This window comes from Xenia sp. Carnegie-2017, unplaced genomic scaffold (genome assembly GCF_021976095.1).
Source record: "Xenia sp. Carnegie-2017 unplaced genomic scaffold, XeniaSp_v1 HiC_scaffold_2, whole genome shotgun sequence".
Classification (NCBI taxonomy): Eukaryota; Metazoa; Cnidaria; class Anthozoa; order Malacalcyonacea; family Xeniidae; genus Xenia; species Xenia sp. Carnegie-2017.
Genome location: NW_025813482.1, coordinates 1,657,430 through 1,680,869, shown reverse-complemented (window position 1 = coordinate 1,680,869; position 23,440 = coordinate 1,657,430). Strand labels below are relative to the sequence as shown.

At 34.1% G+C, this 23,440-nt stretch overlaps 2 protein-coding genes across 4 annotated transcripts; both read left to right on the top strand.

Moving 5' to 3' along the window:
* The first annotated feature begins 1,738 nt into the window (after nt 1–1,738).
* On the top strand, nt 1,739–8,520 carry LOC124440620 (protein fuzzy homolog). Of its 2 annotated transcripts, XM_046991024.1 has the most exons (14): nt 1,739–1,806; nt 2,077–2,205; nt 3,189–3,313; nt 3,893–3,977; nt 4,613–4,681; nt 5,015–5,119; nt 5,576–5,664; nt 5,788–5,896; nt 6,123–6,149; nt 6,342–6,410; nt 6,520–6,626; nt 7,060–7,148; nt 7,582–7,819; nt 7,956–8,520. In XM_046991024.1, the coding sequence occupies exons 1-14, from the start codon at nt 1,798–1,800 to the stop codon at nt 8,005–8,007; spliced, it is 1,302 nt and encodes a 433-aa protein (XP_046846980.1). In that variant the 5' UTR covers nt 1,739–1,797; the 3' UTR covers nt 8,008–8,520. The 2 variants fall into 2 exon arrangements, with proteins under 2 accessions (XP_046846980.1, XP_046846982.1); XM_046991026.1 differs by lacking the exon at nt 1,739–1,806 and having other exon boundaries at nt 2,139–2,236.
* Nucleotides 8,521–9,329: 809 nt separating this feature from the next.
* Nucleotides 9,330–16,291, top strand: LOC124440009 (protein FAM221A-like). 2 transcript variants are annotated; one of them, XM_046990326.1, is made up of 7 exons: nt 9,330–9,498; nt 11,739–11,912; nt 12,862–13,120; nt 13,444–13,618; nt 14,008–14,147; nt 14,216–14,294; nt 16,006–16,291. In XM_046990326.1, the coding sequence occupies exons 1-6, from the start codon at nt 9,422–9,424 to the stop codon at nt 14,288–14,290; spliced, it is 900 nt and encodes a 299-aa protein (XP_046846282.1). In that variant the 5' UTR covers nt 9,330–9,421; the 3' UTR covers nt 14,291–14,294; nt 16,006–16,291. The 2 variants fall into 2 exon arrangements, with proteins under 2 accessions (XP_046846282.1, XP_046846280.1); XM_046990324.1 differs by lacking the exon at nt 16,006–16,291 and having other exon boundaries at nt 14,216–14,702.
* The last annotated feature ends 7,149 nt before the right edge of the window (nt 16,292–23,440 follow it).

Below are 23,440 nucleotides of genomic sequence, written 5' to 3'. Positions count from 1 at the left end.
ATATGGTGGTGGCGGTTGATTGGGATAAGTTTGAGCTTGAGGATATGTTGCTTGTGACATAAAGTATTGCTGATTCTGTTGTTGCTTCCTTTATACGACTGTAGTTCCAGTTGTAGAAGGTGCAATAACTATCACGCCACGCTGAACACGTCGTGTAGAAGATGTTGCTGCAGTAGCAGCACAACAACAAAAAAATATTGCAATTGCAACGGGTATTACGATAATCGCAATAATACTGATCACAATGACGGCGATAATCCAGGCAGCAAGACCAGTATGACTTTTGCAATCACCATATGAACAACTACGAGTTGTAGTTTTAATCCGACAGCTGCCATACTTACAACGATGATCAGAACCACAACATTTCCCTGGAGCACAGTCTGAGTTAAATGTGCAAGCTTCTCCAAAGCAACTATACGAACATTTCTGATCAGGGCAACAGGATTTTCCTATTGAGCAATCGCTATCATGATAGCAACTGTCCATACTACGAGTGTTCATTAAACAACTGCCATACTTACAACGATGATCAGAACCACAGCATTCCCCTGGAGCACAGTCTGAGTTAAATGTGCAAGCTTTTCCAAAGCAATTATACGAACATTTCCAATCTGAGCAACAACCTTGTGAGCCAAAGCAATCGCTCTTTGAGTAACAAGTGTCGCAATTGTATTTACATTTGAAATTACAACATTTTCTATAAAACAATGATACAGATTTACAATAGCTGTCAGTATAACAAAATATGCTTTCACAATGAGATACACCTATTGCTAGCAAAATAAAAGTAAAACTGACAGCTTTCGTAACGCACGCCATTCTCACACTGAAGTCACAGCTGAAATCAAGTTGGACGACCACCAGCCATCTGTATATTTAACTCACTCTCTTATTGGTCGAAAGTGGTTTGTTATCATTTGTTGCCAAGAAACACTCGACATTTGTAGGAATAGAATTTGCATGAGTTTTAAATTCGATCGTAAGCAAGTGAGATGTAGTATCTCGAAGAAAACAAGCTCGCGGAGGCGTTTGTGAGAACTCTCGAGCCGGTGCAACCCTCGACCTTCGGTCTCGGCCTTGCACTGATCTACTTTCGAGTTCTCCCAAAGGTCTCCTCGGTTTGCATAAGCCCGTGCAAACACAGTAAATATCTTTTATTTCTTAAGTGTTCTTAAAATAAAATCAGTTAAATAATCCAAAGGAGTTACTTCCCTGACCATTATACAAGCACTTTAAATTATAGTATTGTGTTGTGTTAGTAACATGCTCTTTGAGCGTACGGAATAGCCATTAGGTAAAATTATAGTACAAAAATCATGGAAAAAATCAGCAAGATTGAGATTTCTTCAATTGGTCGAATTGGCGTTTTAAATTGACTTGACTAGAGTCGAGATTTCAGGAAATTACTTAATTTTACGTAATTTTCTTTTCAGTTTGACCTCGACAGACTTACACACTAATTATGAATTTTCTCTCACGGACTATATTCAAGTAGACAACGATCGATTCACATGCAAAAATGACTGGAAAATGCTCAATGCTGATTTTGTTTGTCGACGTGCAATAATTAAGTAACTGCAATTTCTTGTTGTCCCAAATTTTTTTAAGAGGATAATAAATTTGAAAAAGTTGAGTTTTTGTAAAACAGAGGAAAACTGCATGACGATATTGTTAAAACCGAAATATGATACATCAGAACAGTCAGAACTCATCTCAGATGTCAACAAGATTGCAACTCATAAAATAACATGTCGCCGTCAAAGAATAAATAATTTTCATTTAGCATTCAGTGCAATGGATGGGGTTTGTGTGCTGTTATGAAATACATTTACTAAACGTTTTACTAAATGTTAGATATCGATGATTGACTATTTTTGCAAATTTTTGACAGCGAACATAGTTTGCGTCTTTGAGTTAGGGATATATTTTGACATGAAAGCGTTTGAAAAGCTTTCAAATCCCCACAGTAAATCATCTTTAGATTTTGTTAAAATCAGAGTTTTTGATGATGGCTGCAATGTTTTAGCTCGACTTGAAAGTGTGATGACTGTCCTCTTTGTTCTCTTGTTTTAGTTTACAGAATTTTTGAAAAAGCTTGACGCATGCGCATGGATCGAAAGCAAGATGGCGTCTTATTTGGTTGCCTTGACGGCTGAAGGTGGAATTCCTTTGTTTACGAGAACTAAAGGTGATCTTCCTCAGGTAAACACTCTAAAGGAAATGCAAATTAAAGGTACTGACTACATTTGGAGTTTATGATGGTTTTAAAAGTTTCTATATTTATTTACTGACTTTGTTATATGTATTGCAGACTGGCAGTAAAAGTGTTACTTGTTAAAACCAGTTAAAACACTTCTAGTCTCATTTAGGCGTACTTCATGTATTAGAAATTATGTTTAGTCAGCTGTCATGGAGCATATTTTTTTATTGTGGAAAGGGCCTACCCCCTGTTCTGTGGTCCTTGGTTGGCTATGAATTATTTGAACCCTTAAATTTGAATTAAAAAAAGAACATAGTTGTGTTCATCTAAATGAAAGAACTAAGGTGCCAATGATGGCAATGATACAGCTTTGTGTACACACTTGCATTAGGGGTGTGGGGGAGAGGGGGGTTGACAAATAACACAAGGTTTTCTTAGTTACCATGAAAATGAGATTTAATGTTATTGATGATATTTGCAAAAATTGATCACAAAATACTTTATTTTCATAATAAATATCAAGAAAGATAGTTTACGAACATAAAAGTGTGCATAAAGGGAAAGCTAAGAATTTTAAGTGCACATTCCCTTATGCAAGACAAATTTTCCATTTAGGGAAAACAATTGCTATTACTCTAACCAAATCAAAATTAATAACTTATAGCACTTGTTGTCCATTTAATAATTATTGACTTTTAAAGGTTGAAAAAGAGTTGTGCATATTTGCCTTTAATGGGCAAATATTTTTTAAAAGTACTATAGCTATAAAATTTGAAAACATATTGTTCACACTGTTCTTTACTTATTAACTAAAAACTAACTAAAATGTTTTTTGGTCTGTGTGCATCTCAGTGAGAGCTTTAGTTAGTTGCCTGACGTTTTCATTTATGCTTCGTTTAAACTATTAATTTGAAAGCTAGGAAAAATAAACCACAATGAACAACAATGGCAGTCTCACCTAAACAATTTCTTCAACTTTCTAAAGTTGCCATTTCCTGTTTTGGGCTCATTAAATGGAGTTCACATGTTTGCACGAAATCAAGATGTCAAACTTCTGAATACAATCACAGAGGGAGATGCAAAAGTTGTATGGAAAATGTTTCACGACAGGTAACTTGACAAATTTCACTTTAAATGAGATATTTCACGTTATTAGGTCAAAGTTCTTGTCGAAAATACATGCTTTAAGGAATATTAAGGAATATCAAGGGATATCAAGGATATATTAAAATAGCGGTCCATACGTCAGTTCATTGATCACGTCATGGTCCAACCTCGTTCCTTTGGTCTTTTCCTAGCCTTGTTTTCCCCAAGGCCATTTTAGGGTTGTTAAAAATGACCCTGGGGAGAGCAAGCGTAGGAAAAGATCCTCGGAACGAGATTGGTCATGGTCGCCTTTCACGTGCTTGCATTGTCATTATGTCAAGTTACGTAGCTAGGTCACAAGTGGTCGTGCCATGTAAATATTCACTCGCTGTGCAACAGCAAATTTCTAAAGAAAAATGTTATGTTAATTATCTGAAATTTACATAGTCTAACCAAACTTGCTAGCCAGCAACGCCTCTCATCGTGTCGTAAGTTAAAGATAAACAAAATCTATTTATTTTTTAGTGTAATTCTTATCTTGGTGACGTCCAATGATGATCGTGTTGTAAGTTAGAGATAAACAAAATCTATTTATTTTTTTAGTGTAATTCTTATCTTGGTGACGTCCAATGATGACTCCAGTGACTTTCACACGATAAATTTTCTGGATCTCATTTACAATGCAATGGTAAGATATGGGGTAGCTTGTTGGAGTAAGTAAAGTAGCTACATGACATACCCGATCTTTTGTGTTAAACGAAAATTATCGCGCAAGTATATGAATGGAACAAGTTCTCAAGGAGAGGGGCGCGGGGCAAATATAGACCTTAAAAAACAAGGGCCAAAGGCCTGGGCCGAGCACCAAAGGCGCGAGTCATGCTTGGGGGTACCATGCTTCTCTGGAAAATTTTTAAATTAAGAAGCTCTAAAATGCCATTTCCTAGGTTTTTGGAAGTGAAATCATACAAACCGAATGATTTCAAATACGTCTTTTCAATTTATAGTAAAAATATTACACGCCTCCCAAAAATAGACAGCTGAGGGCTACAACCCCCTTCCCCCTCCCCCTGCCAGCACTCCACTGGTTCAATGTTTTTTCAGTAATTGAACCCAAAAATAATTGCTTTGTTCGAGTAAATTACGGGCTTGCTTTCCTAGTGTGGATCAGCACTGTGAAGATGTGTTAACTATTTAGTCTTAAAGTTTTTCAAAAATATTTTATAAGATCACGCTTATATATGCTAAAAACCGTTGTATTAATATATTCACTCTACATTACAGTGATTATGTAATTCATTCTAACATGTAGTTTGTTTTTTGCAGGTTCTTCATGTCGGTTCAAATGCAGTAACTGCTACACAAAATGTGGAAAAACTAAAACGAGATCTTCGGGTAATATTAATTTGAAAAATAAGTGTAATATACGAAATCCTTTATCGGCTGATATTTAGAGCAAAATCTCATGATAAAGTTATTCAGATGAATTTGACTCAAAAATTTAATCCCGTACGTGCATATTCGCCCTAAATTCATCTTCTAGAGATATTAACAGGAAATGTAACTTTAAAGTATTTCTTAATTTTTTTGTCTAAAATTTATAAGTTTTATCAAATACTGTATTAGTATTTTAGATAATTCGTCGTAATTTTAAGGTTTACAAACTATATGTCAAGCGCAAATGTATTTTTTGCTCATATAAAAGAGCACGATTTGAAACTGTTGCAGGTCTGTTATAGCGTTTTCGATCGCATTATGGAAGGCAGCGATCTCTGTGGTTATCTTACACTGGCTGTTGATGTCATACTTTGTATGGATGTGGCCGTTTTACAGGTGGATTGAAAAGTAATTTTACATTTAGTGAAATGTGACTTATTTTGTAATTAACGTGATAGACGCGAGTTTCTTCAACTTACTTACATAATGGCGTCTAGTTGGGTTCTCCCAATGAGTCCTTGCTGGTTTTCTGCGACTGGCTTCTAGTTAGGCTGTCATATTAGCTAAGTTCTAGTTGTGTTGTCCTATTAACTTCAAGTTTGTTTCTCAAAATGCTTTCTAGTGGAAATAAGTTCTAGTTCTGTTTTCCCAATTAGTTTCAGTTTGGCTCGTCAATTAAAATGTAGCTGAGTTCTCTAAATGGGCTCCAGTTGAGTTTTCTAAACAGGATTATTTTCAGTTTCACAAGGTTCACGTTGTGTTTTCGTAATCTTCTCCTATGGTGTCTAGCGTTCGATGATTTTCAACTAAAAACATTTTGAGGTTTTGAAGTAGCATTGCTTTGTTCTACAGGAGTATCTTGATGCTTTTGTGGAAGCCGTAAATAGCGAGTTTGGTTGTCTTTTGGTCATGGGAAAAGTAGCTGTTGCTTCAGGACGGTGGTAGGAATAAACACAACATAGCTTCACTGAAATCCCAGTAACATTACTTTTGTGGTCATAAAACAATCCTTTGTTTATTGTATTCATGGTAAATTCTTATATATTTTTTCTTACAAATTTTAGGTGGGATCTAAGCAGTACAGAATTGGTTTTATTATCGCTATTGATTACGTCTCAGCCGGAATGCTCCTCAAGAGACATTCCGATTTTTCTTCCACAAGGCAGCCCAAAGGTGTGAAGACTCTTTGTTGGGCACACGTTTTTACTTGTCTTGTATGTATATGTACACAGTATACGTTTGTAGCACGTATAACAAAGAATAGACGTTTCTTTTCACGGGATTGTTAAACTAAACCAATTGAAGTCAAATAAGATTTTATTCAGAACTGTTTTGAGTTAGCATGAGATTTTATCGTGGATTTTTTGCTGTTGTCAAATATCCTTTCATGTATTTATAGGTTGCTCACAGACTCGCAACTTTTCAGGTGTAGAATATTTATATTGCTTACAATCAACCATATTATATAGTTTATTTCCACGTTTTTTTTGCCACGGCTGCAAGTTCTGTTATCATGACTTGCATCTGTAAACATGAGATATGATTTTTCCTCCTCCTTTGCCGAACATAAATCAAGCAGTGTCAAGGCTGTGCATAGTATTTGGTTTACTTTCTGTAGATTGTGGAGGGTGTCGAGATTTGCGTTATTTGTGGGCCAAATCCAAGTTTACTAGAAATTGAGGAGAAGGTATTAATTAAAAGTTCTTATACTTACAAGAAATACTATGGTATTTTTCAAGTATTTTATTCTCGTTTAAATAACTATTTAATAGTATTTTCAATGAACGTTTGTATAGTTTTTGTTCAATTACTGGAATCCTGCCATCGATAATGTTAAACAATGTTTGCTCTCGCATCCAAGGAATTTGACCCCTTCAATGTCATTGGATAACGGTGTTCTTGGGTATGTTTTGTCATATTTTCTTCACTTACTAAATAAACCTTTTATGTTTGACCATTTCGAAGAAATACCACCATATTATCTTCCCCAATGTTTAGTCAGTCAGTATTCTTCTAGTCTCTTCTTTCGGTGTTACTCGAGTCTTTGAACAGAAGTTATAGCAATTGTTTTTTCAAACATGCATGGTTTTGCCACTTGTAAAAGCCCCGTTGAATAAAGGTTTCTGGCATTAGGAAGCCCAGAAAAACGTACATGAATGTGGAAATACGTTTACATTTGAATGTGAAAAATTTCTCTAGTGAACCATTGGGGGAAATTTACTGATGTAATTTAATATTTATTAGTTTGGTTTTAATAAAGAGAAAGATATATGGCTCATATGAAAGAAGAATGAGAAGATTTTTCATTCAAGGAAAGTGTGGTTTTTCTTTTTCAGATTTATTTTAGTGAACACCGACGAACGAAAGTGTTTGTGTAGCGTCTTTCCCGGTGGTGTACATTCACTTAATAATAAAGCAAACGAAGGTATGAGGTTGAAAACGTCTTTGACTCAAAGCAAAAGTTGTTAGTCTTGCATTTAATTCAGAGCTGCTTGCCTGTTGACAATTGCAGGCATTCTTTCCACCATGATGCCGATAAACTCAATGTCTTTGTATGATTAGCTATGTATGTCGTTGCACGTCTTGTAAATTGACGGACAAAAGTTTGCATGTGGGTCTTTAACCAATGTGGGTCTTTCACCAATGTGGTTCTTTCACCAATTACTCAATTACATCAGTAATTTTATAGTAAGTGGTTTTAACCCGGGAGTATCGTAACATGTTTGTGGATGAAGATCGTCTAGGTTAATAGTGTCCTGAGAAGGACTGTTGGTATTGATGTAGACTGACGTTTCGACAACCTTAGCGGTAGTCATCTTCAGAGATTGCAGGCCAAAAGACTTGTCTCCTTTCTATAGATTTAACAAGAACTCGTCGTAAATCGCTTTTAACATCATTCTATAAGTCAGTCGTTGGTTCGCTGTTTCCCACTCCACAGACTGTCAAACCTTTACCCGAATATATTGACCTGGATTTTACCCATAATGCCATGGAGACATACTATTGTGCTGCTGACCACAAAGCTTATGCGATCAGAAATGATACCTATCAACTTTTCGCGTTGTTTTCTAAGAATGTACCGAACTATGCACTAAGGTGAGCTTTAGTTTGGAGGGTTTAATATAATGTTTGAAAATAAGAAGTATATTGTACCAGCACATGAACTTACTAGGCCATTCTTACCATCTCAAGCAAATTCAAGTCACAATTTCATGTATATTTTTACTTTTAGAATGTTAACTGAGGAGACATTGAACGTGCTCACAAAAGATCGCTTGGTATGAATATATCGCAGATTGATTGATGCTTAAACGGTTGCCCGTTGAGAGTATTCGCAAGCCATTAGTTTGTTTCAAGTCTGCCGGAAGAAGAAAACTGGCCCATGTTTAGCAGTTACGGATATTTTTGCTGAAGAAGACTTTGGAGTGGATTGTGGTATCTTTCAACATATTTCCAAAAAAAACGCACGCCTTGCACTGGATATTTTTTGCCATCATGAAGAAAATGTAGAGAGAAAATTACTAACCCAATAAATGTACATATAAATAACAGTTGTGTAAAAAGAGTAGTTTGTGTCCATTTTGCTGGATGGGTATTTATTCTATTTTCTATAATCAGTCGTTTGAACTATGGAGAGTTTATTCTGGATCATGTGACAAAAGTGGTTTTTCTCGGGAATTTTGTTTGTTTTCAGTTGCAAAACTGCTCTGACTGATAATACCTTTCTATTTTGGCATTTTCACAACTTTAGCGTCATTTTTGTTCAAATTCATTATTAAATCTTCATAAAACACTGACAACGACCCCTGGTTTTTTAATCTCTTTGTTTCCAATGTTTAGGTCAGGACAATACAAATTATACAATGTATCTTGCTACTGACCAAAACTGTAGTCATCTTATGACAGCTGTTCAAACCTGCTCTTCACATGAATGATTTGACGGAATTTTTTCGTTCATGTTGATGATATAGTTGAGATTTAAGAATGCTATAATTTTGATCTGATCTTAGTTAACAGTTAGGGATGTTTTAATTGAGACGTGACTTAGAAAATACTAACGTTTAACTCAGTTCTTTAAATTCACTGTTTCTCCGTGTAGAGTAGATTTGGCTTTGGAAATTATGAGGGAAGAAGAGCATTGTAGCCATTGCCATATGGAAAACCAACTTCAGAGTGAAAGCGTGCAACGCAGAATCGTATATGTAAATTAACAATTAGTCACTTCTTGCCGGTTAACCACGTACTTGAATCGCATTGCTATGAATGTTTATACAAAACTCAACACCAACTTCCCTGTAATTACTAAATAGAGTTAATTGCATAAATGTCAATCAAATTATATCATGCGTGCAAATGTTATTCTTAATCCTGTGGAGCTGCAATCCAAAATTATCATTGTAAATTAAGACACTGCAGTCTTAACAACAGGCTTTTCACTTTTTTATAAGAATCATTTGGCTTCATAAATGGCAAGTTTAATGACAAAAATATTACTATTGTTGTACAAGATTGACTGACGGTTTGCTCAACAGATTAACCTCTTATCTTAATCCAAACCCAATTTTCAAATTCAATCCATTTGACCATTTCGGCTTTCACTGTTGTTATGGCGAAGCGAATGTGCTGTGTCTTGTTGCTATGAATGTTAAACCTTAATTTAGTGGAAAAAAGTCGGTGAAAGGGGATAAAACTTTCTCGATGTCCCAAACTCGTTTTCATCTTAAGCTGGATGATTCTGCTTGTTCATCTATTGATCAATATCTTGAATATCGAAGGTAATGATTCGTGACATTCATAGTTCTACTTCTTCGTTCACATCGTGTGTTTAGCTATCTTGTATATACAATGCCTACAAAAGTACAAAACTGTCGGTTTTGAGGTATATGACATTTTCCAGCTGCTTTAGAAAGACTATCCTGTCTTGTTTGTATAATATCAAATTTTGTTTATCATCCCTGTGTCAAGTGCACCAGAATCAGCTTCAATTGCCAAGTCACTTAACACTTGGAATATAAAAATAGCCATAAATATAAGTGTGCTCGTTTGCATTAACGCATATATGAAGAACAGAGAGTTTTGATAATCTTGTGCTTGTGCTTCTGTTGCAACTGAAGAGTGAAGCCCAGGCTTATTGTGACAAATGTCAAACAAAGTGAATTCGCCACCATCTATCAATAGATATATTAGCCCTAAATGGCACCTATAATAATATTTCTGTGATAGAAAGATGGACATACATATTGTGTGTATATTTCTGATGAATTGAGAGCAGCTTCTACCGACTGGCTCAAACAAACTATAAAATTGAATGATCAACTGCAGGTTAGGGTTGGTGGTAAACAATGTACTTTGCATTCATTGGAGAAAACATCTGCAAATCAGTTTAGCGATGTTTCATATTGTGCTGGAGTTGATGCAAACATGATTTGAACATGAGATTTGTTTATAGTTTGTTTAAATGTCCATTTAATGGAAGCTGTCTTCACAGTAAATGCTATAGATAAAAGATGAATAAGATTTTTAATTAATAGGAAGGATATATCTTAAAAATAATTTGTCCTATACATGAATTACATTAGAAAACAGGCACTATTTCTATTCAAATTTGCTTTGATTTGATATTTCTTCACAGATGTCTCTGCTTTAGCATAGTTGCAATGATGTTTTTGGTGCAATACAAAATGGTGCAGCAATATTTTTTGAGAATGCTGTCATATAGTACAACATAAATTAGATCATCAAAACCATGTCAACTGTAGATATGCACACATACAAAATGTTTATGTAAGCTTCAATCTACCTTGTAGTTTATGAAAATATTTGTTGTTGATGACTGTGGGGACTGATGGGGTTATGTCCCCCCAGTTATTCCAGAGATCAATATTGGGATTTTTCAAAATGTGAAGAGAAATGGGGTTGTGGAAAGGTTACAATAGCATTTTTGAGAACCTACAAATAAACCTTTTTATAAAAGCATGCTCCCAAAGCCCTATTGAGGTCCAGCACTATTGCACTTACATCCCCAACTCTTACAACTAGACAACATAAACATTTTCTTAATAATCGTTATAAACAAAATAAACTGGTTTTTGATTTATCTGCAGAAAAATTGAGTATGGAACTTTCAAATTACTTCAAGGAACACGAATTCACGAATGACTTTTAATGAGAACTATCCACTGCTTCAACTTGCCCATAACTGCTTGGAAGTAAGTTTACCAAAAACGCGTTCGGAACGCGTCCAAAATGCGTTCCAGTTGCGTTCAATTGCGTTCAGTTTAAGGTGGAATGCGTATCAAAACGCGTTGATTGCCGCATCCGATCATTGATTGGTAATCATCACTTATACTCGCTATACAAAGGTTCAATTTCGGAAATTTCCATGGTGTATCGAGTTTTTTTGAACTATTGGGAGTGCGTTCAGAATGTGTTCAAAAATTTTCTTGGAACGCGTTCGGGACACGTTCCGGCCGCCTTCGAAACGCGAATGGAATGCGAACGCAGTGTTAAGTTACTTCTGAGCAGTACTGTATATAAACCTACTTTTTTATCTTTATTTTTATAAATAACACCGTCCAGGGTGCTTGAGTGCTCGTGACTCTATTCATCCAGTGTTCATAGCAGTTACACCACTGGTTTACAATGTACAGTACCGTAGGAAATCCTTTGATACTTTTAGACTTCGTTGCTTGCTCCACCATTTTTACACAAAAATTTTCCCCCAACTATTGCTATTTCTTAGAGAACTATAGTAATTTTAGTTTAGATGTAAATCATTAAACCATGAATACTTTGTGTAAATCGTTTCGTTTGTCTGTTGTGCAGTAATATTAAATGGTGCGACTTCCTGTAATTATTGAACTCCGTTTACAAAATCTTTTGAAATTGCTTAATTTTTGTAAAAGAAATTTTCACGATGTATTGGCTTAGAAGGAGGGGAAGGGAAAGTGAGGCTCGGAGGGTTTACCCCTTACTTACTACTTCAACGTAATTTGCGGCCGCCAAATTATTATAGGATTGTTGGTGATGACGATGAAGGAAAACTGTTTACACCAGAGCAATATGAAAACTACAAGAAAATTGTTTTACCCAAAAGAATGAAGAATCGTCTGTACGTAAGCTGGACTGAACCTGGGGGATTGGATTGTAAATTAATTGGTCCTGAAACTCTTTGCTTTTGTAGGCACAGGTACGCTTATGATGGTATGTTTTATTTATTGTCATGAGGTGCTGTAAGATGTAGTCACTTATTCACAGAAAATAACAGTTGAAAGAATGAATGTAGCTAAATTGTAGTAATTTCTAAAAATGCTAGAATATTATTTTTCGTAACCTTAACATTCATAGCATATGGTTGTGAATGTTGTAAAATATGTACGCATGCGTGATTTGCTGTCCTTGTGGATGTATGAGAATTTTATGGGTTTCGCCGTTTCACTGTGGTATGCGTATTTGATTTTGGAAATGGAAATCCTTGATTTTTTTTTACAATACTTTATTTCAGAACAACATGTAAATACATCATTATTAAGAAAAAGGAAACCCAGAGGTTAGCCCTATATCAAGGGTCTCCTATTTATGTAAAAAATCTTACAGAACTAGTTAATAGAAAATAAAAAATAATAAATATAAAAAATAAATAGTAAATATTAAAAAAAAAATGTCAAATAAGAAACAGCTGAATATCAACTAGCTTGATTGTACATGTTAGAAATTCAAATTTTTAGTGCATGAACCTTGTGGCAGTTTCGCACTAAAAACTGCATCCCTATGCTCGTATTAGAAAATCTTACACACAGGCCAGCAAACCTTTGCCTTGGTCGAAATTCAGTGACCATTGAAGATCGATGATTGGGGGATAATATTTATTTTTGCATGTTCTGATGTAATTGTATTGAAATCGATTGTGATTACTGATTATAACTTATGACTATATGAATATAAGCCCCCCTCTCCAATTATCAATTTTTCGACGGTCCCTAAGTATCTGGAAATTTTGCCCACTGCTCTACCCAACAACTTTGCTGAACAACTCCACAAGTCTGAAGGCTGCTGTTTTATCAAAGACACTAGCTAGAATTTTTATCTATATCGGTGGTAATTACCCTCATGTTTATTGCCTTCCTCAATACTTGTAGATACAAACAACATAAAACAGATCTAGATGATATTCCTATTGACCGTCCCATATTACTGCCTTGTCGTGTGCCTGGTTGCAGATGCTCTTCTTACCACTATGTACCTTTAAATGGTAGCCAACCCATTCGCTGTGTGTGTAAACATTATTCTGACGATCATTCTGTAAGCAAGCCTTATAAATGTCTAAAAGGATGTTCATGCAAGAGATTTTGGAGTGCTTTTACCTGTAGTTGCGGGAATCCAGCTCATGCGCATAAGGTATAAACGTTTTAATTATGTCTGCACATAAAGTGTTCAAAAAGCTATTTTCAAAATAATGGTGTTTCTGATCACCTGACGTTCTATCAGATCACTTTGATGTTGATGTCAGATTACTTTTGCAACAAATGCATGCTTGAAATGCATCGCTCAAAACACCTGTACAAATTGGAGTACATATTAAAGAATATCATTCATTCAATTGTGATCTCTAAAGAAATCAGGACGAGCTTGTAATTTTTCTAAGTCATATTCCCAATTATGGGCTCCAAAAAGTTTTTGTAAATTCGCATACTTACGATATTTTTTCTGTGTTTCTATAGACAATTGTTGAGACAAAAGATGAACGCGAGGCGCGTGGTCATCCTGTGGGTGATGATGTACCATATGCAGCAATGGGGGGTATTACTGGATTTAGTTCACTTGCAGAAGGCTACATGAGACTGGATGACAGTGGCATTGGCAGGCTATCTAGAGACCAGCTTGAGAAACCTATTGGTGAGATTCCAGTTATTATTTCCTCTGTGAGTAAAACAGTCATGGGATGGGGAAAATTGTTTTTAGGAAGATGATCTGAAACGACAACCAACCATGCTCGTATATTTACGTATCTAAACAAGCTATCGCTCCTTTATGGACAGATTAATATCACCTCCACAATAAATTTTCTGTTTGATGAAAATACTGCCTGAAACACACGTTTTTTGAAGTCCAATAATAAATTGTCCAAAAGTTGGCCGATATATTTTAAGTCGAACGTGCGCATAAACTAATTACTGTTTTGAAATTACCATAGTGTAGCTACCCTTGTCAATGGATGACTAGAGTTTCGTCTCAATTAATTTTTCGTATGTTAGCAAAGTTTTGTGTTGATGTTAAATATACAGGATCAGAAGATCGTTCATTTATACGAGCTCACTATAACATGGCTAGCATGTCTTTGGAAGAAAGGAATAATTTGCAAGATCGTGGGATGACTAAAGAAGAAATTGATATGGCCCACTTTGAAAAACGTTATCAAGAGCGGGTAAGTTATATTGCTAGAAAGTTTATTGTTATTGGTATTCCAAATGAGAATTAGTGTTTATTGTTTAGTTAAAAGCAGAACGATCAATGGCGAGAGCAAAAACTCGGGAAAACGGAAAGAAAACGTCTACAAAGAATCGATAGTAAAGTACGATTGAAACTTACTCATATTTTTATATAACGCTGCAAATGTAAAGTTTGAGACTTATATAGGGTTTTACACGACGGTCTAGTATTTATTTACACATCATATTTATGTAATGGAGTCTTTTCCGATGAAAACTTTTTATGATATTTGGATTACTAGTTATCATGCAATTGAATAATCGACTAACATTTTACAAGCTTTATTAAGCATTATATAGTTACATAAAAAGTCCAGAACGAACAAAGTGTTTTGATAAATGCCCTTGGAAAATAAAAAATTATGATGTATCTTCACAAAATCAAATCAAACTGAATCAAACAAACAAGAGAAAGTCAAATCTAACCATTGCGTACCCTGTTTGTACAGGTTAAAAGATCTGATTTATGTAAAATAAAAGTTATACAAATATGTTTGACGGTTTCTTGACACATAATGTGAATTTTATTTTTCTTTACATCAATAAATGGGCAAAGTATCACCCGCCCTAGTAAAATCATCAGCAAATTTTAAAGTAAAAGGTCTCCAAGACCTCAAAAGAAGTTGAAATTATACAAAACTTTGGTTATGACACATCATAATGTTATGATCTTCTTGAAAAAAAGACTGTTCTCATAACTTTTTCTTTCATTGACTTCTTCGTACACAGATTCTTTATTCTCTTTCTCAGAGACTCATAATTATCTTCCTTATTCGTTTTTGAGCTACCCGTCCTTGATAAGTTGTGTCAACTGTATCATCCTTTGGCCTCAATGATTCATAATTATCTTCTTTATTCATCTTTGATAAATCTAATTCTTGATAAGTTGAGTGAACTATATCATCCTTTGGCCTCAATGATTCATAATTATCTTCTCTATTCATCTTTGTTTAATCTGATTCTTGATAAGTTGAGTGAACTGTATCATCCTTTGGCCTCAATGATTCATAATTATTTTCTTTATTCATCTTTGATAAATCTAATTCTTGATAAGTTGAGTCAACTATATGATCCTTATGCCTCAATGACAGACAATTATTTTCTTTATCTTTGATAAATCCAATTCTTGGTAAGTCGTATCTACTGTGTTATCCTTTTGCCTCAATGATTTACAATTATCTTCTTTATTCATTTTTGATAAATCCAAGTTTTGATAAGTTTTATCATTTGAATTTATTCTCACTTCAAACGGAGAATGAAATTTCTGAAGTTTTTTTCTCAACCAACGTTGACGAAATCGTAAGAATAATAGTTCGGAGACCAGAATTCCAATGTATTAAAATCATGTATCATTTTGTTTTCAACTGTTTTCTTTTTGACCATCAAAAATGTCTTTTCTGGAGTAGGAGTGAAACTTACTGGAAAAACAATCAAACGGCTTTATACAGAATATATACGAATAAAAATTATAAATGAATTTTTACCCTAATGATGATTTTGAACATTTCCATTAAGTCTAATTCAAAAGTTGAGATCTTTATTTTGTTGAGAGATTAAAGCTATAAGGTATTTTAAAAAGAGCAAGGGCGGCGGAAGATTGATAATTATGGGCTAATATTCATATGTGCATGTTCTATTGCATTAGTTACTAAATTGAAATCAATTTTGATTAGAGATAACAGACATAATAACAGACATATGAATACATAAATTTAGCCCCAATCATCAATCTACGTCGCCCTCTTAGTGCTATTAGTTGACTTTTTTAAATGGATTTTACAACATCCTTTTCAGCGCACAACACACATGCAGAAAGATAGTCATATCGCGCGTTTAAAGAATGAAAAATCTTCAGCTGGTATCAACAAATTCACAGGGGTTCTAGTAAAAAATCAAACGATAAAGGCCAGCAGGCATCAACTGGTTCTCACATTACGCAGAATAAATTTATGAAAAAAATGACAATTGAGTTTGTACTCAATTGTACTCACATTACCCAGTACAAATTTAGTCCAATAACGAATATCGTGAATGCTCCATTGTCAAAAAGAATGGATGAAATCTGTCAAACATCAATTCATTATCTTTTCGAGCTTTATGAATTAAATCTTCTTATTAAACCGACTGAAATAGCAGGAATTGTACGTTGTATGGGTGATTTCGACAAGTTGCATGGATTGGATTCCTCAAATGTAATTACTAAAAGAATCTTCAAGTATTTCTTGCATGTGAACAGAGATTAGACACGTTGTGCTTGTGCTACAAGTAGGAAGTTTTATCTTGTTATTATCTTAATCTGTTGGTCTTATGGCTAGAGGCAAAAGGTCAAATGTACTTTTGACTTGACGCTTGAAAAACTTAGATAGTGTACACTTTGATGAAGCACGTATAGAAGTATTTAGCTATTTATGAATATTTGCTGTTTTCTGTTGTCAGAGCAAAACAAGCAAATAAATGCAGGAAACCCAACAATCCGCTTCATATAACGTGAAGAAGCCCCGAAGTTTGATGATCCAATCAATGTAATCGCTAATAAATAAATTTCGTTCATATTATAACATATTTCGTCAAAGTCATTGAGTTTTATAATAACTGGAGCGGCTATCTTTACTGGGGCGAGGTCGCCAAAAAAATGGCGGCCAACGGACGTATTTCCGCTGAAATGATCGCTTTGCAGAAAAATAATATTCTCGACCTCCCCCTGGTGTATATAGTAAATTATAAAGAATTTTTCAAAAACCAACACGATATCGTTAGTTCCATATTCTGTGACGATATCTTTTTTGGCATTTCTTTATAATGTCAACACTTCAATCGTTCAATTGTTGGATGTCGTAGTTTCCACAAAAGGAACATATCGCTTCTCACAGGTGAGATAGTTGCTTGGTTTTTAGTCCGTCAACGATTGAAAACTGAAAAGCAATTATACATGCACTTTAAAAGCCATAAAATACATATTAAAGATCGTATTTTTAAGACTGACTTGAACGCCAAATATACTGATGTTTTCCTGTTTTGTTTATAAAATTCTGCATACTTTTCTAAAGTCTGCATGAAGTCGTAAATTTACCCATCTATTTGCAAAATAGTTTCCTAAAGCTAAAAGACCCTGCACACATTTTGCTCTGTGAGTAAGTATCAAAACGAAATGATCAGCCCCAAGAGTACCCATGATTTGGAGCAGAGCTTGTTATGTTCTATTTGCTGACAACATGCAGGGAAGACCAAGGAGTAAAGATGACTGGAAGATGTTATTGACCAGGCAGAGTCTTAAAAAATTATAATGCTGTAAAGATAATTGATTTATCGTCTGCCCTATCCAGAGTTATTTAATTTGATCATGGTCAAATTCTAGGGATGGAGACAAATGATTCACTAAGGATGCCTTGAATGCTTTGAAGTTAAAGTTCATGAACCAAAGAAAGATGGCAAGGTTGTGTGTGTTTTGATGCTTAATGAAATGTCAATTCACAAAGATATAAAATGGGAAAGCCATAAAGTCTATGTAAACATTTGTACTGAGATTGATGACTTGATGCAGATGTGAAGCATCAAACTGTATAAGCCATTGGGTTTTATATAACTTATGTTTAAATCAAGTCATATCTTTATCAAAACATTTTAGTTGAGTGTTGTATAAATGTTACTAATATCTAATGCACTACACTGAAGCATTAAAGATTCAGTGATGAAACTTTCAAAGTTACTGTACTGTATATTTCTTCATTATTATAGTTTTTGTTTCAAGAAACAGTTTGAGCTTATTTACCTAGTAAAGTACAGATTGGAGATTTATCATATGCATTATTGCTACTTTTTTAAAGAAAAGTTTTTCACTTTTCAAAGCTTTCCTACAAATTTTTTGCTTCTTATTTCTTTTCATGAGATTGATGATATATGGTTAATATAATCCAATAACTTTATAATTTCTAAAAGCTTTTAAGCTTCTAGCATAAAAGTACATAGGTATTTGATTCATTTGGTTATATTGCCTTGCTATGACATATCTACTTGCACTTCATCATTCTTGTATGAACAAAACACCAGATGTGGATACTCAGAGAACAAAATGCACTACCAACTGCTTATGAAATTTATTATTTAGGTGAAAACTGTGTTAATCATTCAAATTGTGTACTTATTTGCAAATATAGGAAAAACAAAACAAAGTGAAAAAGAAGGGTAGAAGTATTAAAACTACAAATGAATTATAAACACCATTGGAAGCATAAGTGTTTTGATGATTATTTGCATTTTGCCCAATTCATGTATCAATACAACAAAATCAAAATGTGCTACAACTTTAGAAGTATTTGATGCAGTTGCACTTCAGAACATCACAAAAAGGTTACTTAAAGTACTTTCTATACAATATTGTTTGTTTTGATTTACCAAACCTATGCAGACTTGAGTCTTTTTGAAATTTAATATGAAACTCAATTACAGAAAATCCGTAAATATCCAGAGATTTAATATTTACTTTTTTAAAGAAACAAGTAAAAATCCAACAATTGTGGCGAAAAAAGCCATTGCCCATTGCATCATGAAAAGAAGCAAAATAGCAATGATAACAAATAAGCTAACTTCTCTCGTGAACCGTGGAGATGAACTATGATATACTTTTTGTATAGACTAAAGAGTTTAATCGATCAAACAAGTTCGACGTTGGTAAAAACGACGCACATCTGCATTCATACATGTGTAGCCGACATATAGCTCTTTCGTCGATAGTTATAAATGCATCCTCGTAGTAGCACATAACTGACAACCACAGTTGACTCGCTGTTATGAATTTGAGGTTTTTACCTTGATTTTCATCAAAAAATTGCTTGACGAATCCCAAATACACATACATTTTCTTCTCTTTCCTCAGGAGGGAGTGGGAAATTGTGAAATTTTCGGAAAAGCGATCAATTTCGGTAAATCTCAGCGGCAACGGACGAAATCCGCCATTTTTTTGGCGTCAGCAGATATCTAAGGCCGCGCTTGAGATAGCCGCTCCAGTTATTATTGAACTCAATGGTCAAAGTAGTGAACTGTAATATAAATTGTAATACCTTGATATTACTTACATTAAGTCAAACACATCAAACTACAACTTATGAGAGTCTTTTCTTGCGTGAAGAAAGAGAATAGAAAAAAACAGGTGTATAATGCTTGCATTTTACATGCTAAGTGACAGCTAAAAATGACGCATGTATTATGTTACAGTTAAACCCTTGCTAGCTTTCTGCGAGCTTGTGCTATTTTCAAACTTAAGCTACAAAGAACATTGTTACTGTACTTGTTAGCTTAACTTGGAAACATGTTTGCCAACGTTGCATTATTTTGTTCAGCTTTCTGTTATGTAACGTGGTCCAAAGAAATAAAATTTTTCTGACAGATATGGATAGCAGAGTGTAAAATTAATACTTGTGTTGTTCTCTTTAAGAGTATCTTTAACTGCTCACATCAACATATTTTTTGGCTCTCTATTTTGAGTTTTCGAGACTGCTGAAGGTGACTAGTTTTGCGTTATCCTTCTCTATAAATGAATGAGATAAAACATTAACAGCCATATTTTTTCTTTAAGTAAAAAGAACTTTAAACTATCTTTGATAAAGCTGTTTAAATAATTTAGCTAATTAGTTTTTCCTGCTTTTGATAAGCAACCAGAAAACTAATTACTACGTGCTTGAAGGCTTATCTAGGTTGTTTTATCAGCTCTGTTTTGACTGCACTAAAATTCAATCAGCATAAAAATTATAAAATCTTACTTCTTTTTGCTTTACAATGACAAATAATAATAAGAATAGCAAGAAAGAAAACAAAAGTAGAAATTCCAACAGTACAAACAATTGCAAAAGTGACATGGGCAGGCGATGAATCTACAAGAAGATCATCAAATATATGTTTAAACTTCAATGTAGAAATATTTTAACTTGAAGTGTTTTGATAGAAAAGAAAATTTACCTTTTGAGGAAATGGTTTCTCTACATGAAGACCTTGTCTTCTTTGTTGATTTAACAGTCTGTGTTGGTAAAGCTTTTGGAATAAATTATAAAATGTCAATAGTAATTATTCCATCATGCATAGCTAATTGCATACATATATACTTACTATATGATTTCGACTCGTAGAATAAAGCTTGTGTAGGCGATGTTGCTGCACGCAACTTACGTGACGTTGCTATTGCTAAAATCAAATGAAAATTTCGATATAGCTAAATTAGATAAAACATTTTGATAGAAAACTCAGCAATCATAATATAAAATTTAAAAGTATGTAGCTAAACATCAAATGTGTAAAAAAACTGTGTAAAGCTCAGTGATATCTGAATCCGTTCATTCCCACTCAAAAACAGTTCAGTCACAAAAGCCCTTATATGTACTTCAAAATCTATTTCTGCGTGATTTCTTCAAAACATATTACGCTATTTCTCAAGCTAAAACTTCAAGAAAATAACAGAAAATAGAAGAGTTACGTTTATAATGATAGTGCAAACATATATAATAGTTTACCAGTGCAATCACCACTTAAGTTCAACGTGTATCCTTGTTTGAAAACACACGGCGATAACTTTATCCATTTCCCTTTACTTGAACATAGTCCATAAGGTTTTTCACTTCCAGGACTCAACGCATGTAATGAACAAGCGAGATTAACACGTAATGTACCATTGCGTGGAGAAACGGTACGAGGTAGATGCAATAATGAACTTGGATTTTTCTCACAAACAAAGTAAGATATTGTAATTTTTTCAATTCTTGTGCAACTGCCAGCTGAGAGTAACACTATAGAGAAACTTTTCTTCCCCTTTGCTTCATATATAAAGTGTGCCATTTTATAACTATTCAGTTCTTTGTTTGGGAAGTTTCTAATTAATGTTAAATTATCTAAAATTTGATAAGCCTCGCGATTAGGATAGCTTTGCAAATTTCTGTCCAAGATAAAAACTCTAATTGCTGGGTTCTTGCAGATGTCACAGTCTGCCGTAAATATTTTCATGTCGACATGAAAGAAATCAGAACCAGAAAGTGACAAGGGCGTTAAAACAAGAAATGACTTTGAAGAATCTTTTGGATTGCATATAGAGCATGATTTCCTGACACTTGGAGCTGTATTAACTGACCACTAGTAACAAAATATTACTAGTTAGTTTATTAAAGCTTGACTTCTACACTAAATGGAAAATGCTGCGTCGTTATTTTATGTGATCAAAAAAACATCGAGACTATATTTTAATTTTATCGTTTTTTTTTTACATACCGATGTTGTTCTTTGATTTGGATCCTCAACACTGAAATCAAATAAGTCAGAACATTCTGCTGACACGAGGATAACTATAAGATAAAAAAATTTCCTCGAAGGAAGAATAACAAGTAAATAATAACTACGCCATTACTTTTTACTGAAATTTGTCGAAGATATGTCGTTGGAATAAATGTGACTTTCAGATATTGTTCGCTTCAAAGCAGTAATTGACAATGTTTTCAAATTTCTAAACATTTTTAGGTAAATGTTTAAAATAATTTGCTTGATGTTATTATAACCAGTAAATGTGATGTTGTTTATCACTAAGTTGTAACAACAACACTTAATTACCTTTTTTAGCAAATAACTGCTCTACAAACAAGCTCAACAAACAGAAACGATACAAGGTGTAAAATGCCATGTATATAAGTTCTTAGACTGAACCAGTTGCGCGTTAAACCTGGTTGTAACTTTTCTCAGAAATTGATTAACCGCAGTGTTGCCAGATGAATAATTAACACAGTGCTGCCACTCCGTATATGCACATTTCCCCTACCAAATTTTATTTCCCCCCTACCTCTTCCGACGACCATTTTCCTTGTTTTCTGCTACTTTTCCCCTACACAACAACATATTTCCCTATTATATACCTATGTCGGGTCAGACCACTGAATTTTTTATTCTGTTTGCAAAAAAGTGAATACAAAAAAAATTGAAAAACATCTGAACTATAAAGTTAGTAATTTGGCGTAAGAAGTTGTGACGTAATGACATGCAAGTGACGGAAATGACACATTGTGTTTATGCTAAATTGCTAATCTTCTATTGCCATATATGGTCACAAAATGTTCTAACAGAAAGTTTCTGTTACAATCACTTCTTAAATAGTAAGAACACAGGTAGAAAAGAGTATTTTGATTTTGTTTTCTCCCTACAATCCCCCTACATTTCACAGTTTTCCCCGTAGGTTCCCCCTATCACCTACAAACCACTAAATCTCCCTACTGTAGGGAATTTCCTCTACGAGTAGCAGCACTGATTCAAAATATTTATGTTCGCCATTGCTTTAATACGTGACGTCAAAACATCACAAAAATTGTAAAAAGTTTGTTCATCGGATTTTTAAGAAAGTTGCCGGATAAGCATTGGGAATAGTCATTGAACTTAACACTTTCTTAAGTAAAATAATGAAAAACATATAATTGATAAAAGTTCATCAAAGTGCGTCAAAGTGATTACCTGTCAAAGATCAGAGTGATGACGATACAAGCTTTTGTTTCAGGTAAAAACATTGGTTAATCCTGTCATAAAGGATTCAGAACATATAAACTTTGCCTTATACCTCGGTTGATTGTAAAACAATGACTTTCATGACACACACTGACTTCATTGAGTAAATCTGCACTTTGTAATCCTAGCATCTAAAGCCTAACAGGCCATAAGAATTCAACTAATAACTTTTCCATGTTTTTCTACTCCTCATTTAAACTGATGATAAGTTTCCTTATTTCAACGCCTATTTCCAAGACTATATGAAGTTGTCACACAGGGATTCCATTTCCATCATATTTTCAAGATCACAATTCCAAACAAGTCACAACATGAAAATCTTGCCAAAAAATTGAGGACGTACGTCAGTTCATCAATTCAACATCTACATTGCACTCTATGCGTTCTATAAAATCTTCAAAATCTTCACTTGACCATTGCTTATCAATTGTTATCTACCATCATTGATGAGAGTAAAATGTATTATCAAACCTGAGTCAAATACAATTAAAAAGGTTAGTTCAACTTCGACAGGCTATTGTGTATAAATTACTGAATAACTTACAGTAGTTTTGAAATATAATAAAAGAGAAGAGTTGTAAAGCTATGGAATGTCATGTTGTTTATTGTATTCAATGAGCTAATGCAAGCGTGTTGAAAATTTTGGTCAAAATTGCATTCCTTCATCTTTGAGAAGGTGGAGACCTCTGAAATTTTGCCAATTATC